The sequence below is a fragment of the Cydia splendana genome, chromosome 9 (assembly GCF_910591565.1).
Source record: "Cydia splendana chromosome 9, ilCydSple1.2, whole genome shotgun sequence".
NCBI lineage: Eukaryota > Metazoa > Arthropoda > Insecta > Lepidoptera > Tortricidae > Cydia > Cydia splendana.
The window spans coordinates 11772711-11793515 of record NC_085968.1 but is presented as its reverse complement, the minus strand read 5'-3'; the positions used below and the strand labels follow the sequence as shown (position 1 = coordinate 11793515).

The 20805-nt window shown below is 37.5% G+C and overlaps 2 protein-coding genes across 2 annotated transcripts in view; one reads left to right on the top strand and one right to left on the bottom strand.

Annotated features, from left to right (window-relative positions):
• The window catches only part of LOC134793586 (protein FAM13A), a 184677-nt gene that overhangs the window by 76704 nt on the left and 87168 nt on the right, over positions 1-20805 (top strand). The gene's annotated exons all lie outside the window — the stretch shown is intronic.
• The window catches only part of LOC134793592 (bifunctional 3'-phosphoadenosine 5'-phosphosulfate synthase), a 46080-nt gene that overhangs the window by 17266 nt on the left and 8009 nt on the right, over positions 1-20805 (bottom strand). Inside the window, exons 2-5 of the mRNA XM_063765215.1 lie at positions 4629-4803; positions 2499-2671; positions 1432-1569; positions 1024-1143 (exon numbers count right to left, since the gene is read on the bottom strand). Coding sequence (XP_063621285.1) covers positions 1024-1143; positions 1432-1569; positions 2499-2671; positions 4629-4803 — 606 coding nt within the window. The remainder of the gene's footprint in view (positions 1-1023; positions 1144-1431; positions 1570-2498; positions 2672-4628; positions 4804-20805) is intronic.

Below are 20805 nucleotides of genomic sequence, written 5' to 3'. Positions count from 1 at the left end.
CTATCTAGCAAAAATAATAAATAACATTAGAGTTGAACAGCAGAGTTGCGATGTTATCATTATATTTTATTTGCTCGTGATATGACTAACTAATGACTTTGACGTAGTATTTTACTATTAGGATTAAAGTTAATCTACGATTGGCTAATGATAACAACAAGTGTTATTTGTTACCGTATTAGTAAATAACTCTGGTTATCGTGACAAATTTCATTTAAATGGGATTAATTAACCTTTGGTGTGCAACGATATTAAAGGTATCATTAAACTGGAAATCCGCATACCTACGCAAGTTCAGTATGGACATTCTCTTATTTTATTGCGTAAAAGAGGAACCAAAATACAAGTGGTTACATTAGCCTCCAATGGGGATGGGATAAAGAATTTTATATATGGCGCCAGCATAGGTTTCCCCCGTTTCTAGTTTTTTTCTATGTGATATATGTAAGCGTCAGCGTAGCAGTAGCAATCTAGCGTCATATGTAAAAACTTCGATCGGATAACCTCATAGTCGCACGACTTGCATGGTGGACTCCTCGATGGAGGTGCCCACCGTGTGCACCACTAGCTCGGGCGCTCATACTCTTGCGTGATGCCAGTGAAGCCCTGAACTCCACCGGTGGCCATGTTTGTACCTAATGAAGTTCGATAAAAATGGTATTTACATTAGCCTCCAATAGTCGCACGACTTGCATGGCGGACTTCTCGATGGACTTGCCCACCGTCTGCACCACCAGCTCCGGTGCTTCGGGCCGCTCATACTCTTGCGTGATGCCAGTGAAGCCCTGAACTCCACCGGTGGCCATGTTTGTACCTAATGAAGTTCGACATAAATGGTATTTACATTAGCTTCCAATAGTCGCACGACTTGCATGGCGGACTTCTCGATGGACTTGCCCACCGTCTGCACCACCAGCTCCGGTGCTTCGGGCCGCTCATACTCTTGCGTGATGCCAGTGAAGCCCTGAACTCCACCGGTGGCCATGTTTGTACCTAATGAAGTGCGACATAAATGGTATTTACATTAGCTTCCAATAGTCGCACGACTTGCATGGTGGACTCCTCGATGGACTTGCCCACCGTGTGCACCACCAGCTCGGGCGCTTCGGGCCGCTCATACTCTTGCGTGATGCCAGTGAAGCCCTGGAACAACAAACAGATATGTATTAGCGTATTAATAGTGTAAATACTTAACTATAATGTGATATAGTTAAGTTGTTCTAAGTCAATTACATAACATTAGGGGCGTATCGTCGATAGAACATATTTGAGACAATTGAGGAGCTTGTCAAGAAATACTAGCTTCGTCTTTCCCAATCGGGTATGTTTGACCATACTGTTAAAGGCATAAATGTATTTTTTTTTGGCGATATTAAATAGTACAGTTCCATGTCATATTTTTAGGCAAATGGTACAAAAAATAAAGTTTACCTTAATCTGTCCATCTCTGGCTTTTTTATACAGTCCCTTGGTGTCTCTCTGTTCGCAAACTTCCAACGGGGTGTCGATGAAAACCTCGAAGAACGGGAAACCAGAGTCCGTATGTGTACGGCGCGCGACTTCTCGGTCCTGAATGGAAGAAATATAACTTTAACATTACATTACCTATTATGGGGCCCACAGATTACCAGTTCGCCGGACGATATCAGCCTGTCAGTTGTTCGGAACTGTCACCTTTTGCGTTTCACTGACAGGCTGATGTGGTCCGGCGAACTGGTAATTTGTGGGCCCCTTTAGGATTAAACCAACAGTAATATGATACTGAAAACTGTAGAATGTAAAAAGAAATAAGCGTATATTGAGATTATACCTAGGACATGTAACAAAAACCGAGCAACTAAAAGAAGTTCAACCTTCTGCTGTGACTGTGAGATTCGCTTACTTTTCTAGTGGAGGAAAACGTTAGGCTATATTTATAGCCCAATCGCATGTTGTGAGTCGGTATCGAATCGACATTGAAGCAATATTGCAAGTGAAGGTAAAGATGCTATATCGCGATATTCGGACGAGAAAAGCCTTAGGTAATCAACAAATCACAATGCTTAAAGGGGCCCACAGATTACCAGTTCACCGGACGATATCAGCCTGTCAGTTGTTGGGAGCTGTCAAATTTCGCGTTTAACTGACAGGCCGATATCGTCCGGCGGACTGGTAATCAGTGGGCCCCTTAAAAGTGAATAGTCGGTATTTACTGTACCTACTCATCTTTCTTTTTTTTTTTTTTCAATAAATGCTTACCCACACAATACCAATGCAGCTCGCGTGCGAGAACACGAAGTGAGTTTGTACGGTTCACTAAGTTCGCGTAAACCTTCTGAGTATTCGTCCACGCTGAATCTGTAGAAGGGTCCTGCCTGTTCTTGTTCAGAACCAGACTAGTACAGTCTGTTCCCTAACATAATAAGTATCCACTTTTCTATGCAATTAATATGGCAATGTGGGTGCTTAAGTTGGGGCACCGACCGTACGTGCGTGTGTGTGCGAGCTTTAGTTCCTACCTCTGCAAACGGCGACACGAAACTGCAAAGGCACACATGGCCGCTGTCCGCAAACAGTTTGGCCACCTCCGCAACTCGCCGGATGTTCTCCTCGCGGTCCTGCTTCGAGAACCCAAGGTTCTTGTTGAGGCCCGTGCGGATGTTGTCCCCGTCTAGCGCGTATGTGGGAATACCTGTGAATATAATCATTCAACCATTTGTAACAGATCAAAGGGCTAAGAAAAATTTAAGTATAGAACAGACAACTGCCGCAGAAATCAGAAGTTTTAGGAAGCTCATAAAGCTACTATTGATTTGATTTGATCGGGGAAAATACTTTTAGTGTACCGACTTTTAGGAGACCAGATTGGATAACGAATGATATTTATATTTACAAGGCCAATGTTTGACATATATACAAAATAATAAATATTGTTTGACGTTGATTCTAGTAAACTACAATTACATGCATTCAATATTTGTGCTACGTACAGCCTTCGAAGAATAAGATATTATATCAGGACTATACGACCTGCAATAATATCGTGTTAGATATTTTTGCGGCCTTCGTTGGGTAACATATTATTATTATTGCAGGTGACTGAAGTGACAGGTGAAAAGAAATCCAAATATGAACTAGGAGGGTCAGTAACAAACTAACATAAGTACAAAACACTTCCGGCATTTAGTAGTCATGGCTAACCATGGCTCATGGCTAACATATCGTCACTTGTTTGTACTGTTTTCCGCGCATGTTTTTTGATCGAAGTTTGACTCCTCGTTGTAACGACGAAATAAGGTAATAATGTACCTCTATAGGTATTCATTAGGAACTAGGTACTACAGACCATATAATGACTAATTCAGGCACATCGTTGTTCGATCGTCGTTCATCGTTTGAAAATTTGACTACTCGAAGAAATACCTAAGTTAATAATGTATAATTTATGAGAACACAAGTGCCTTGATTCACATTTTGACACATTTCCCTATTAATCCATACTACATAAGCGCCGATAAGAAATGTGGGTTTTACAATAGTCTTTGTTTTGAGTTAACCTAATCTAGTTTACAAAACGTTTATAGTAGACATTATCTTAGCTCTAATGAACTAGATTGTCTCCATTATCAGGTAAATATTTTGATACCTACTAAATAACCGACAAGTTTGCGGCCTCATACTAGTTTAACTTTATGGTAAAACGAAAGTGACGCGAGATGGACGCGAGGATACGGTTTTGAAATACAAACTTAGAGAAAGATATATTATATTCTTTGATAAACATCAACAATAATCCGTTAAGATTTATAACAACCGCCACAAACGTATAACTTTAAAAATGTGAAGAATTTAAAGATCTATCGTTGCTACTCAGACTGGTAACCCAAACCGTTCTAACATCCTCACTAAGGTCGGTCGGAAAAAGGTGCAGACGAATCTCGCCTTGAGAAGTTCATATACCAAGTAAGTAATAGTGGCCTAAGACTAACGATTACCTATCGCAGCTTCAAAACATTTTTGTCTGATGTTTAATTTGCCAAATCATCGTTTGATCGAATGCGTTTTTTCCAGAACCGTCAGATTTTCAGAGGGGCCATAACACACCTATTCGTAAATCTAATCTAACCTAAAATAATGGCTTCTATAGGTCCAGTATGCCGTGAAAAATAATATGCTTTTGAATAAAACGCGTTAGATCAAATAAAAATTTGGCAAATGAAACATCGGGCAAAATTTTTTCGACATATGTAAGCTTCAAACGCGAGCGCAATAGTGGTCTTGCCAGCCTCACTAAGCCTGGTCACTTGGTCAGCCAATCAATGCAGACAAACCTAATCTTGCGATACTGAGTGAGCTTCTAGTATGAACACAGCGGGCGCTTTTATGCTTTACCTTGGACGTACTTGGTATAACACGTTATAAAGTATAAAAGCGTCCAGTAGCAGTCTAATACCAACCTTTAGACACCAAGTAGGCTTCTAGCGCGAACGCAATAGTGGTCTTGCCAGCCCCACTAAGCCTGGTCAGCCAAACAATACAGACAAACCTCATCTTGCGATACTAAGTGAGCTTCTAGCACGAACACAAAGGGCGTTTTTGTGCTCATGCACGTCCTAGTTGTACATGGTAAATACAAGTTATAAAGTAACCTTTAGACACCAAGTAGGCTTCTAGCGCGAACGCAATAGTGGTCTTGCCAGCCCCGCTGAGGCCGGTCAGCCAAACGGTACTGCCACGGAAAGCGCGGCTGCCCAGCGCGCGGCTCCTCTTCGCCCGCGATACTGTATGCTTCTGTTCCACCACATTCGTAGCCACTTGAGCGCACTGAAAAAAAAAATTACCACTACTTATAAAACCATTATAAAACAAAAGTCCCCCGCCGCGTCTGTCTGTTTGTGTGTATGTTTGTATGTATGTCCGCGATAAACTCAAAATCTACTGAACGGATTTTCGTGCGGTTTCACCTATCAATGGAGTGATTCTTGAGGAAGGTTTAGGTGTATAATTAGTTATGGTTTTGTGTAACCCGTGCGAAGCCGAGGCGGGTCGCTAGTAAACTACTAAACCTCCTTCTCTTTACATCAATACTGGGTCGTGACATCAGAGCATCAATTTCTCCTGCTCGTGTTCCGCCATCAAGTATTCCGGATTATATAACTACGAGTATATACAGGGGGCGTACCGCGAAAATCGAAATTTCATTATCTGCTTCTCTATCACTCTTGCCCATTCGAGCGATAGAGAGGCAGATAACGAAATTTCAACTATTTTCGCGGTAGACCATCAGTTGTTACACTATTTAGTGATATGAATCTTTTATTCTTATTTTTTTCTAATAAATATCAAGTCGTTTAGACCGAGATTTGTCTGAAAAATCACGTCATTCAGTAGCTAACATGTTAGGAAAGTAGTGAGTAATTTAATTTTAATGATTCGTAAGTCATATAATTCAGATTTAATTAATACTTCTAACTACGGCATCTTTTTTAACAGAGAAATCACGTCTACCAACGTACATACGCCATAACTGTGTCCAAGATTTTACAATAATGTAAGTACCTACAGAAAACGTTGAATGAGGACAAACTACATTAAACTCAGGACTTTGCATGCTACCTACTTTATTTACGAGTATTATATAGATTAAAATTATAGGTAATTAAAAAAATAATGATACGTTATCTTATCATGATTATGTTTACTAGTCACTATGACATTTTTCTATCATATGATATCATATCTAAAACTTTAGAAACACCTAAAACAAATTAGGAATAACAGTAATAAATTAAAATAAGAACTAAAAAGACTAAACTAAAACTACCTGAAAAGTAAAAGCCTAAAATAGTTACAAATTATGATCATGTATTTTTTAACTATTGAGTACCTACAGGTGTACTGTACTTATACTAATAATCCCCTATCTATATCTATAATCTACTATCAAATATTTACTGAAGCTAAGGGAAAACCATACAGTCATATTGTTTTTTACAATTAGATTAAAATTAGATCCATCTTTGAAGATAACGAATCGGCGTAATTGAATTGCCCACAATGAAGGAAAAAGAAGTAACAGATAATTTTATAATTAGTGACAAATTACAGTAAGCTAATTCCGAACGTTTAATTTCATAGGAACAAAATAAAATAAGTGTTCCGTGAACAATTGTACGGAACACTAAAAAGCCGGCTAATCGACTGTCTAAATAACGAAAGTTACCTTTATAATTACTATACGAATAATGCAACAAACATAAGGTTTTATCTACGCTGCACATATTTATTTATTTAAACTTTATTGCACAATAAAAATTAGTACAAATGGCGGACTGAATGCCTTAAGGCATTCTCTACCAGTCATCCATAGGGCGAAACAGAGATGCTCGAACGTGGGTGCAGTGAGAAAAATATGACCTTTTATAAAACGGTAACATGTACGGAGGTCCCCCGTAGCGTGGAGGCACACTGTCCTGTGCTTGATAAATAGGTGAATACAAGTAAACAAACTATTAAATATGTATAAGCTTATGATGAAATAGAGGCATAAGTTGCATCTAGTTGTAATGACCCATTTTGCACAGGTAATCAACTAATAAAGCGGCAGCTGTACTCATTTATTCTCGTATGATTTATGTCTCATAATGCTCCATAATCTAAGCAAAGTCAATTATTTACTTATTTACTGAAAACAATGCGTGTCAAGGGAAGAAAACCAACAGAAGACTGCCCGATACGAACTTTTAAGATACATCAATTAATAGATCTAGAAACGATATGGATTAGATAAGTCAGTGTCAAATGTGACGTTTTTTCAAACCAAAAAGAATCTATTAACTGACGTATCTAAAAGTTTGAATCGGGCCCAGCTTAATCGATTCCATTTTTGGATTTTTCAAAATGGAGGAGCTATGGGGGTCGTGAGATCAACTTACAGAGTCACTAGTTGGTAGTTATGTCCTTGGGTAAAGATCGAAAATTTTTTTTTATAGTTTTTATACATTAGATGGATAAGATAATGTAGAGATTGTAGAGGGATGAGAATAGTACATTATTGTCGAGGCTCGGAAGTAGCTACTTGCAGGCTGAGGATTCGTTTTAAACGGACGACCTTGGGAGTCCGTTTAATTGAATCCGAAGCCAGCAAGTAGCCTTCCAGTCGAGTCATATATAGTGCTTTTCTCAAAAATGGTGCAATAAATATAAATATCATAGAAATATTTTACAAAAGCAACGTTCTTACGTATATATTTTCACAGAAAATAATAGGAACAATTGAAAAAGTTTGCTTTGCCGCCTTTTTATTTTTTAAATTTTAAAATAGAAGTGTGTTTTTCTGCCGAAAATACGCCAACCTATTTGAGACAGCTAAATAGTCGCGATACCAACATTATAATAATAAGTACTTATCATCTGTTTGGCTGTTTAATGGGCCTGTGCCTTCATTTGATATGGCCATTTAAACTTTTAAAAAGTTTGGAACTCGACAAATAATGGAATTTGTATGCAACATTGCAGTCCCAAAATCGAGACTGCAATGTTTTTAACGTTTTAATTTTTGACTGACCATAAACTCCGCACTTCGCGACCTACTTTTTAAAGGGCAAAGTCGACTTTGCTGTCCATTTTTGAGAAAACTTATTTACCCGCGCCCGAAGAAAGCATTTATTTCGCGTTTATGTATCTTATTTATTATTTATTTATTTAAACCTTTGGGAAACAAACAGGCAAAAACAACACATATAGTAAATCAGATAACACATTCACAAGCCACACAGTTTCCACTAATGAATAATAACAGTTATGTTGCTCAGAATCTAACATTAAAACAATTCAAACTTAAACCTACTTTAACATTAATAGAATTTATTTACAACATGCATAACTCGAATACCTAACTTGAATTGATGTAATAACACACATAAAAACAACATGCGAACATTGGAAAGTATGATGTAACATAATTACTAATGGATATTATTTTTACCATTATATTTATAAAATATAAGATCTATAATATAGGTATATTGATTATAAGGTAGAAAGAGACAAAAAACATATTATAAAACTTTATATAATTACACAAAAACGGTACAAGGTATTCGTAAAAAAAAAACATAGGTACCAATCGAAGGTAACATTGAGTTTTTTTTACAATCTCTTAGTTAAAACTTAAAACGATTAAATATTCGTTTTGTTAGCTATAACAAAACTTCCGTGCTTAGGTTATGCATTTCATTATTATAAGTGTAATTAAAGTGTGACGTTGCGCACAATAAAGTGACCTTAGTCAAAGGTTAAAGCTGCACTCAATCTATTATCTATAAAAACTATAAGGTTATATTTATATTTTTCAAGAGCTCTGTTATTTCCTTCCTCTTCCTTAATCATAACGGGATAAAAACGAATCTAAATATTGATAGTATCACCCAACACTAGAATACCTATTTTTGGCAGTTTTGAGCTACCTAGAGCAATTTTGAATAGTAAGAGGTCAATGTGGATAAGACCGTACCTACAAGCTACGCTATTTCTTCGCTTCACTTTGTATAAGTACATGCTACACAATACTCCCTTACAATCCCTCGACGTATAGACGGTCGGTAAAGAAGGAGCGAAGAGCTGCCATTCTGATTGTGTTTGAGCGACGTGTGTACGGGTGGTATTCCACCTGTCCAATTTCTTTGTCCAATGTGTATTTTGTCTCACATGTTGCTTAATGAGATAGTGAGACGCAATGACACTAGACCAAGCTATTGGACTGATGCAATACCACCCTACGATACGAGATTTACCCCAGAATGACGGTCTTTCCAAAAAAATATTGCTTCTCTCCATCTCCACATTGAATATAATTTGACGGTAGCGGTACTAATAATAGTTTATCGCACTTGGATCAAAATATAATAACGGACGACCCATACAACCATTTCCAGTCGCCGTTACGACGCGGTGTTGACACATCTTGTGTCGACACCGTCTGTTTCGGTCACAATTCCAGTCGCAGAGTCGTCGCCGTGTCGACACAGTTACCAGAAATGGGGAAGGGTCGACACATGACACAAAGTGACATAAAGTGTGGTCGCCGTGTGCACACATTGTTTCGGGTTTGCGACTACTTTATGCCAAAATCATTCGTTCATTCGTTCATTTTGTTCCTGTCAAATGGAAACTGTCAGATGGAAAAATACTTAAATAAAAATAAGTGACATTAATACGCCATCTCTAAAACGGATTACAAGACGTAATTATATATTGTTTGCATTTATATTACAATATGACTTAAATTATTATGGGGAATTAAACTGCTCGAGTGATTTGATAAACTAAGTGTAATATAATCAACGCGCCACCACATTGTTTTAGTTTAGCCGGAAATTAAATTGTTTACTTCTCAGTGCCTGTGTTCATAACTATTTTATTTGAAGCATTTTTAGTACTTCGATGCGTATACTATACTTAAATAACAGAAATAACGCTTTACATACTACGAAACTTGTTAATTATGATGTATAAATATGGTTTAAGGCTGAGAAATATTGCAGTCACAAAGTAGTTGCAATGTTTCGACTTTGTGTCGACTCTGTGTTGACACATGACACGCGCTGTCAAAAGTAATAACAAAGTTACTGGTATGTTACTGGATTTGAAAAATGGCTCCTTGTGTTGATTTGTTTTCAGATATTCTCAAAGTGTAAAAATGCCGTGGTCAGAGATGGGCATTAATCGATTAACTGTTTATTCGACTAATTAATGGAATAAAAAAAGTTAATTCTCAAATTTTAATCGCGATTAGTTTAGTCGACCGAACATAGATTCAAATTGAATTAATCTGAATATTAATCGAATAAATTATCGATTAAATCTCGATTGAAAGTTGACAGGGGGCCATTTTTGTACGTAAAAATAATAGAAATGTCTTGCATGCAGATGGTAGCAAAACACTTTGTCATAAAAGTCGAGATGGGTGTCGATATATAGGTTTTAGGGGGCGCAGATTTCGAAAATGGTAACCATTTTGGATTCCAAGATGGCGGCCATGCACTATGTCATAAAAGTCGTCATGGATGTCGTTTTATAGGTTTTAGGGGGCCCCGATTTAGAAAATGATGACCATTTTGAAATCCAAAATGGCGGCCATGCACTATGTCATAAAAGTCGTCATGGGTGTCGTTTTATAGGTTTTGGGGGGCGTAGATTTAGAAAATGATAACCATTTTGGATTCCAAAATGGCGGCCATGCACTATGCCATAAAAGTCGTCATGGGTGTCGTTTTATAGGTTTTAGGGGGCGCAGATTTCGAAAATGATAACCATTTTGGATTCCAAGATGGCGGCCATGCACTATGCCATAAAAGTCGTCATGTATGTCGTTTTATAGGTTTTAGGGGGCCCCGCTTTCGAAAATGATGACCATTTTGGAATCCAAAATGGCGGCCATGCACTATGTCATAAAAGTCGTCATGGGTGTCGTTTTATAGGTTTTGGGGGGGCGCAGATTTCGAAAATGATAACATTTTCAATTTAAAAATGGCGGCAATGCACTATGTCATAAAAGTCGTCATGGATATCGTTTTATAGGTTTTAGGGGGCGCAGATTTCGAAAATGATGACTATTTTGGATTCCAAGATGGCGGCCATGCACTATATCATAAAAGTCGTCATGGATGTCGTTTTATAGGTTTTAGGGGGCGCAGATTTCGAAAATGATGACTATTTTGGATTCCACTTTTATGACAAAATACGTAGCCGCCATCTTGGATTATAAAATGATCATCGTTTTCGAATTCTGCACTCCCTAAAACCTATAAATCGACATCCGTGACGACGCAAGTTATCTGTATTTTCAGATCTAACAAATTGCTACAGAATACAAAGGACAAAAAAGAAGCGAGGAGGTAATGAAACAAGCAAAAATACAGATGATTCCTCGACGCAATTGGGTGATTCTTAAATTGTGTCCAGATTTTTTTTGTCATAAAAGTTTATATTTTTCACATATTACTCTCACAAGTTCCGTGACATTTCGACCTTGTAATTTTTTAAGTAAATGTTTTTGTTTATCTATGAGGATCTCACTAGAATAGTATAATCAAGGTATGTTTATATTTGATGAATGAAATAGTAACGCAAAAAAAATATATATTTGTGTCTTATATTCCTGCCGAAGACTTTTATTTTACCTTTTCCTTCTACACAAGTTTGGGCAAGTAATAAGAATTTAGGGCTCTCAATTTTATTTTGACTTCTACAACAGTAAAGCTACGAGGCCATGTTTGGTATCGTTTTCGTATAAATTCGCAGTACCAAATTTAGTTAAGGTATCACATTGACACCATTCCGAAGTAAAAACATATAAACTTATTAAAATACTTTCTTTTAAACTCCTCTTCACGCTTAAACTGCTGAACAGTTTTAATTTAAATTTGGTACACATATATTTTGAGTCCCGAGACAGGATATAATAAGTTATCTCAAAAATCATCCTTTAAAGGTGTGAAATGAGGTGTAGGGGGGGAATTCAGAATTGACTTCTTGAAGTTAATACTGTTTAAGTTTAGGTTTGAAGTCATGTTTTTTCATCATTTTTAACTAAATCAAAGATGTAGACCATCCCAAATTTCATATAAATCGGTTCAGCGGTTATTGATTTCCCGTACAAATTTCCACGCCACTTTTCACACCTTCAAAAGATGATTTTGGTTATAAGATCTATCCTATGTCCTGTTCCGGGACGCAAACTATTTCTATACCAAATTTCAACGAAATCGGTTCAGCGGTTAAGCGTCAAGAAGAGTTTCAAAAAAACCGGCCAAGTGCGAGTCGGACTCGCGTATTAAGGGTTCCGTACATTAAGTCCGACTCGCTCTTGACTGCACATTTCTAATAGGTTTTCCTGTCATCTATAGGTAAAGAACTATTTTGTGTATTCAGACGGACATACATACAGACGCACGAGTGATCCTATAAGGGTTCCGTTTTTTCCTTTTGAGGTACGGAACCCTAAAAAGATTTATTTTTATTTTGTGGAATGGTGTCAATGTGATATCTTAAATGGATTCAGCACCCCAGATTTATACGAAAACGATACCAAACACGGCCTAGCACCTTCACTGATATAGATATATCAAGATAAAATTGAGAGCCCTAAATAAACTTTCAAGAGCGGATATCTCAAAAACTATTCAACATATCGAAAAAATTGACGAATAAACTTGTAACAAATTAAATTAACTTTCATTTTGTATAAGTGGCCATGTCGCTGAGATGCATGGTTTCCGAGATATAATCGAAAAACGGGAAAATGGGACCTTCAAAGCCCCCTCTCTCCCCCCCCGCTCAAGGGCTACGGCCGGGGACTTTTGATATGTTCACCTCCTAACTTGTCAAACCGAGTTACGGAGTCAAAAATTGTGTTCCGAGCATTTCCCTCTACAACTTTTGGAGCATTCGTTGCCTGACCTAAGTAGCTTATCGATACAGCGATTTAGAGCACGATGCTTGTTTTTGTATTAATTAATCTTAATTGTAAATAGTCGTTATGTTGTATCTTCTTGCTGTGTAACTTTTTTTCTTATTTAACTAACTGTTTACTGTATGTTATTTCTGTCTTTTTTCTTCTTGTCTGTTACCTTCCGTGATTCTTCTCACTTGATGGTCTCATCGGAAGATCAGCGCTGGAAGCCACCAGCAACATGCTGAGATGGGGCCATTTCGTGGCACTTTAATCTTATTTTGTGTTTTCTTTTATACTATGTACTGTTCCGATTGTTTGTGCTTACGAATAAATCTATTCTATTCTATTCTATTCTATTCTTATTGAATTTCTTTAAAAACTTTTCTGTAAAAGGTTGACGGGTGTTGGGTGTTTATATGGTTTCGGTCGATTATTATCATTTGCATTGCCCATGATGACTTACTAGAATTACGAGCACACGAGACACTAATAGTAGTTTGACAAACCTTGGTTTTCAAGAGGTATTTTATATTGACATTTGCTGTCACAAATTTGCTGTCAGATTTAGTCGCAAACCGCACGCAAAGTGCACACAAATGTGTCGACACCTTGTTACGAAAAAGTGTAGACACGGCGACGACACTTTGTTTCGAAACAATTCTAGACACATTGTGTGGACTCTGTTACGACACATCTGACATTTAGTTACCACTTTGTGATTCTGCGACTGGAATGGTTATATGGGGAGATGCATTGCAAGTAAATAAATCACGTTGACGTTGATTTTATAAGGATGCATATATATTTGTAAGGATCTCTTTGTACCTAACCATTAAATCACGAATGATACATGGCAAAGCACCTACAAACTGACGATCACATCAAATTAGTTGGATGCACGCAATTAGTCCAATTAAAGCACTAACAAGTCAGATGACAGATGCGTAGTGAAGGGTTACCCATTAAACCTTGAGAGCGTTTCCATATTCAGACAACTCTTGGCTTTTAACAACTAGGCCTGATTATATACAAGAATTTAATGTAAATGCATTAATCTTTTGGAGTGCTAATACTGCATAAAGCGTGTTTTTTTTCATCCCTAAGGATAGTACCTATTCCATCTAGTGATCCAAAAGACTCGAGCCTTTGGAGCTCTATTTTTTAGGGCTCGCCTCATCTCTTGACGCCTAAAAGGCTAAAAGCCTATTTAGCTCTTTAGCCCCCGAGCCTAGTTCTATTTAAGAGCCTAGACTCTTGGGGCTAATAACCTTATTAAGCCCCTAAAAAAACCCTTTTTAGCTCTTTAGCCCCAAGCCTTAATAAGGTTATTAGTCCCAAGAGTCTAGGATCTTAAATAGAACTAGGCTCGGGGGCTAAAGAGCTAAATAGGCTTTTAGCCTTTATGGCGTCAAGAAATGAGGCGAGCCCTAAAAAAAGAGCTAAAAGGCTCGAGTCCTTTGGATCACTAATTCCATCTGTCCAATATCTTGGTCCAATGTGTATTTGCGTTTCACATTTTGCTTAATGAGAGAGTGAGACGCAATGCACATTGGACAAAGAAATTGGACAGGTGGAATACCATCCTAAGCCATTCGTCGTTCTTTGCGAGGTGAAAATGTTAAGTAGGAGCGGTATTCAGTTTTTACAATTTGTTCAAGTTTTGAAACGATCTTGACACAATTCGAAGTATATGTTCAGGTTTAATTTTATTTGTGTTTTGCTCTAGGTACTAACATCAACACTCTTAACTAATCATCGATGAAATTTAGGTATGTCTCTACAATAAGGTTTAGGGTTGTCATATAACAGTGTTTACGATGGCACCCTACATATGGGGCATTATCTAAGAAAAGGGACCTTATTGTCGATGGCGCTTACGCCGCACAGCGTCGCGCGGCATTGTATTTATATCGGAGCATCGTTAATAATGGCATAAGCGCCATTGACAATAATGTCCCTTTTCATAGATAACGTCACATATTATTTTATTGCGTGACCATGAGTGCCGTGTAAGGACATAAAATGTACCGATCTGTTTAAATAAAATACACACGCTATATTTAAATCAAAGATAATCTGTTTTAATCGTTACAGTCTAAGAATAAGTAATAAATTTCGAGTATTACATTGTCTTATTATTTACATAGGAAGATACACCTTTGGATTAATGTGTCATTAAGAGCTCAAGAGAAGACATATTGTTAACTTTAAGTATGTAAACGAAGATTAATGCACGCCTTCGACTGCGAGCGGAATGGGCTCCGTTCGGAGTCGGCATAGTAAACAGAAGAGATTTTTAAATATGTCTGGGCGCCTAGCTTAAATGCCAACGAAACGCTTTCTGTCTGTCTATCACTCTTACATATGTAGGTATTAGTGCAATAGAGATACAGATTTTGCGATGAACATTTCGAATTAATAAGTTTGTATAATTCAAAAAGTTTAGTCATACTTACTCAACTGCGAAGCGTGTTTACTTATAGAACCTTGATATACTTTTTATCTAGGATTCTTATGAAGATTACACCAAGAGCAGCGAGGTACTTTGTACAGTCTGTTCTAAATATGCAATGAACCCAATTAAGTATTTAAACTAAGCAGTTCATAACCGAAGGCAATTCAAATACTTGTTACGCAACGAGCCCTTGATCCTCTATCCATCCACCATGCGGTTGGTGTATGTTGTACCTATATAACATTTTGTACGTATTTTATGTATTTAGTTGTGATTACTTAGTAACAAATTACTTATTATTGCTGATAAATGATATTTAAGTATAATTAGATTAAAGATGCAATTATTTATGCAACGATAACGGTAGGTAGGTATGCATGTTTTCTCGTATGTTTTATCTCGCTTGCTGCAAACTTTTACCATCTAAGAAAGTCAATTACCTAACAATAAAATCCAAAATTGGTAAAGATCTAAGTACCTACTCGATTTTTTTGTTTCTGTTAAGAGGGGGGTTATACGTAAAGCTAGGGAATTAGAAGGAAATTTCATTTTTGGTACAAGCTTTTATCGCTGACTGTACTTTTCTTACGACAGACAACTAATACTCATCGAGACAATTCTAAAAACCCCTAACACAATTAGGTTGCGTTGTTTCATCACAGAGTTCCTATGGCCACCTCCTGTCTCCATCATCAGATCAGCTCGATGGTACCATAATATTGCATTGTCATCCGATTTATACATGCCTGCAAAATTTCAGCTCAATCGGAAACCGGGAAGTGGATCAAATTTAACTTGCAAGATTTGATTACAAACCGACAGACAGACAACGGTCAGGCGAAACTAAATAAAAGCTTGTAAAAAAAGGCATGGTGCGAAAGAAACTTGCGACGAAAGATATAAGGTTTATAAGTAAGTACCTTTTATATATTTTACTTAGTGTCCGACCGAAGGTTCGGTTTCGGTTTCGGTTTCGGCCAGTTTCGGCCAAAAAATCATGTTTCGGCTGGAGTTTCGGTTTCGGCCAAAAACCGGCCGAACCTTTCGGCCGGGCCGAAACTTACGAAATGGTACTTCGGACAAAGACCAAAAGTTGGGGAATAAGTAGGACAACAATATTAATACCTACATATACTGATTCATGTATTGTATAGGTACAGAAATTAATTGGTTTATTATAAAATACAATTCCACTAATGAGGGCGCCACTGGACGATCGACGCAGTCTTAAGAGGCTGTCAATACCTATAACGCGCACACTGTCTAATTGTATCGGAGTGAATGAGATCGCACTGTCGCATGTTACTGGGCCCTGGGCAAGAGAATAATAAGAAAACTCATCATCTTCCTCGCGTGATACCGGAATTTTTGCCGAGCCGTGGCAATGGGAATGGGAGCCTGGGGTCCAATTGACAACTAATAGAGAGAGTAAACTAGGCCTTATCGGGACTAGTCCGGCTTCCTCACGATGTTTTTCCTTCACCGAAAAGCAAATAGTAAATATCAAATGATATTTCGTATATAAGTTCCGAAAAACTCATTGGTCCGAGCCGGGGTTTGTACCTGCGACTTTCGGATTGAAAGTCGCACGCTCTTACCGCTAGGCCACCAGCACTTAAGGAAATAATAAGAAAACTATTGTAATAAAAATAAACGTGGATTATTTGTGTAATATTACTTGTTAACGGTTTAGGTATAAATATTTACACATTGTGATTTAAATTTCAGATACATAAGTCAAAAAAATAAAGACATTAGAACCGTTTAATGGTAATTTTAAGCAGGGCCGGATTAAGCATGTCGGGGCCCACAGTATCAGGTCGGCCCGAGTCGAACGATGTCTTTTTCGCTCTTATTCATTCACTTATTCAGTCATTTTCCTACATAGAGCCTCTAATGGCAAATTTTAAGCGAGGCTAAAGGCTACGGTCAACTAGTGCCGCAAAGTTGATTTTCTGAATAGTTTATATTTTGCGAGGCTGAACAGTTGACAATTGATTAAAACGAAGAAAAAACTCTTAAAAGTGTCCCCAGTACAGTTTATCATACGAATGCTCGACCTTAGCCTCACTTTTTACCTCAATTTACCATTGGTTTGTGTTCCACATGTCCTCTACATCAGCTTAGCATTTAGCCTCGCTGCGCCATGCTCGGCCTGCGGTCTCGCTTTTTAATACAATGGACATTAGTTGGAGTCTGTGCTCAACTACTTATCCTGAAGCCTGAAGCACGACTTTGACTTCGCATGAAAGTTCGCCTCACTGGGGAACTTCGGACTATTAGGCCCAGTTAAAGATCGGTACCCGGCCTTGCGATATTTGTGAACAAAAAATTTCGCGCTCGCTGCGCTCGCGTTTATGGTTGGTTTTTTAGTTGACCCTATATCTACAAGTTAGCTTGACTGGTGAATGAATAGAGTTAGACCAAGAAAATTCTACAATGATTTTGATAGCAGTGCAACTAGTGCAATAGTACATTACATACCTAGGGAGGTAAATTCGTAAATGCTCCAGATCGCAGGTGTTTGTGGCCCGAACCGAAGGTGAGGGCCATAAATATGCGATCTGGGGCTTTACGAATTACCGCCCGTGGTTTGTATAAAGTTTTACGTCTTGCCTTGGCCAGGAAGTGAGATTTTCTTCCCGTCCCGTGGGAAGAAAATCCCACTTACGGGCCTAGGGTGACGTAAATGTTATTTATACGTCATAATTTCATAGAAGTTTTGACGTTTAAAATAACACTTGCACTGCGTGTGTTATCAAAATCGTTGCAGAATTATCTTGGTCTAACTCTAGTAATTTTCTTTTAAAACTGCTTAAGTAACATCAATTTCAAGGACATTGGGTGTTGACAGCCCCATAATATGTGTGTAAAAGCGGTTTTATACATTTCTTCAACTATTTTAACAAATCTACAAAAGGTTCGGTTTCGGTTTCGGTTTCGGCCGAAACTAGAGCCAAAGCCGAACATTCGGTTTCGGTTTCGGTTTCGGCAAAAAAACATGTTTCGGTCGGACACTATTTACTCTGAAAATATAAATCTGTGTACGTGTACTATTATATTCTGGTACACACACAGAACACAGTGCGAATACAGTGTAGAAAAGGTAATATGTTCCGTGCGAACTCGTTCGTAACTCTTCACATAGGAAATGGAGAAAGCAGGTACTTTACGTAAAACCGGCCAGTCTCATAACAAGTGAGATAATAGCGTTATTTTGTGTTTAATAGTGGCTATTACTGCGGCAAGTATGGACGTCACTTGCTCACTTGTTACGAGGTTGGTTAATTATGCCAAGAATATACGCATGTATGTAGTGGTTAGAATTAAAATTATTAAGTAAATCAGTGGCGTTCATGGAACTTGATTAGCCACCAGATTGCCAATTTTCGAACAATTTATAGCTACAGCTACAGTTTTACAAATACGGAAAGTGACATTGATCTCTATCGAGCGAAGGATGACAGGCCAAAAAATATATGTTTTTGGCATATATTAATAGGGGATATTACTGCAATGTTCTGCCGCCAGAGTGCAGCAGTAGTACTCTAGTAAATTCATAGACTAACTTATACATACTGTGCCTTAAACTGTTTTTTTGACAAGTTTTCACAGACAATAAAATATGACAATGACAATGACGGTTTGTTAACAAGGGCCTACCGGTAAACGCGAAATCCGAAATTTAGTTATCTGCCTCTTTATCGCTCGAATATGCAAGAGTGATAGAGAGGCAGAAACCGAACTTTCGATTGTCGTGTTTCACGGTAGGCCATGTGACGTATGATGTGTCATTGATGTTTGTTTACTGTATGTGTACTAGTTACGCCACCTACGTAGAGCTTTGCCTAATATTCCCTATTGAAATACATCTTTTTAATTAATCATTGCAATTGTAAAATATGTATTATGTACCTAGTGCCTTAAATGGAGGCGTGGGAATATAACAAGAAAAAATATTACCTAAATATCCACACCACACCTATCTACTGGTGAATCTATCATAAACAAATAAAAAAAAATCGTAGATAAGTAACTTAAACAATTTCAGTATGTTTACGCTCAAAATATCCTCACTAGATTTGCGGATATTTAATACAAATGGCTTGAGCTAGTAATAACATAATCATACGACTAAATCGGCATGGAATAGAATGATGCGGATGTGTCTCGTTAACTCTAATTCTGCATGGTGGACTGCACTTAATACTTAGAACATTCAACAACTGGAATAGACTTACTTATGTTGTATAATTTATGTACAAAAATGTCTGATGAATTTTGCGGGGAGGTGAAGAAGTAACACATGGAAAATATTACTCACACATGCAAAAAGATATGTGTCGAAACACGAAGAGACACATCACACGCACATATTTATGAATAAAAATTAACACATTCTCATTTTGACGCACACAAACGTCTATGTTTGGCAGTTATATTGCCTAGTTAATCAAAAGTTGATTACCGAGACCAAATACCTAATAACCTACCTACCAGATAACCAAATCACCAGTCAGAAAAATCAACAAGCATAATATTTGAAGGGTTCTCTCAATTCTTCGCGGGGCCCATCGTCAGGACCCCATCATATAGAAAGACTATTATAGACCTTGACAAATTTATTTCTTAAAAACCTAACTTGCTGAACAAAGTTAACGATTTGGCTTGATTGTCGACTATTTGAGAGTGTTATATAATACTATAGAGCATAAAATTTCGTTTTCGATAGCTTCAAACTTCAAAGCATGTGCAATAAAACCTAATAAATTCATACCTACTCTTAATGATACCTAGATACTTAGTAAAAAAACATACAATTGTAACTTTATTGGAAATGAGAACATTGTTGTTAATTAAAGTTTGATAACAAATCATGTTATTTTCTAATTACCTACTTTAATACTTAATTAGTTGCGAATATTACGATAAGGGTCATAAGCGTAATAGCTATGAATAACGTCGCGTTTTAACGGGCTATTTGGAAGCCATTTAGACATTCGGAATCATGGAATCAAAAGCTTTAAAAGTTCAAATATTCGTATATATCGTATGTCTCGACTAGTAGAATAAAATTGCGAGTGTGTATTTTTTGGAATTTTTAGTCGGTTCGAGTCTCGGGCGAGGCAAGCGAGTTTTAGAAAATCTTTGAATGCAGTTTTGTTTCTTTTTAAAAATAAAGGAATGTCTCCTTTAAGTAAAATGAGCCAGCTTAAGGATTTAAGGTAGTTTCCCTCCAGGGCCCGACTTATCTTTCCACACTGATGTATATGTACTTACAACTGTTTATTAAGTATCATATTTGCTCTGATTTCAGGTCATTTACCAGAGATAATCAAATACCTACATAAGTTTGTAATAGTCGAATCGGACCGTTTGGGTGATAAAAGGTATGTAACAGTGAACTTTAACTCGTTTCATAGCCACCATAAGTCTATATCTTTGAATCAAATTGATTTGAAGACGACAGATACTATATATAGCATTGCTTGCAAATCACAAAGCTAGCACTACAAGATTTGACAACAGACATACACCGGGTAGGGATCGGTGAATGTAAAAGCTCATAATAATTGAAATTAATGCTAACGAAAAAAAATATAGAAGAAGATTTTGTTAGTACCAAAAGTTATGTAATTTTACCACGATTAGGGTGTGTTTGGTTTTTACAAGCTTTTATTTAGTTTCACCTGACCGTTGTCTGTCTGTCGGTCTGTAATCAAATCTTGCAAGTTAAATTTGATCCACTTCCCGGTTTCCGATTGAGCTGAAATTTTGCATGCATGTATAAATCGGATGACAATGCAATATTATGGTACCATCGAGCTGATCTGATGATGGAGACAGGAGGTGGCCATAGGAACTCTGAGATGCAACAACGCAACCTAATTGTGTTAGGGGTTTATAGAATTGT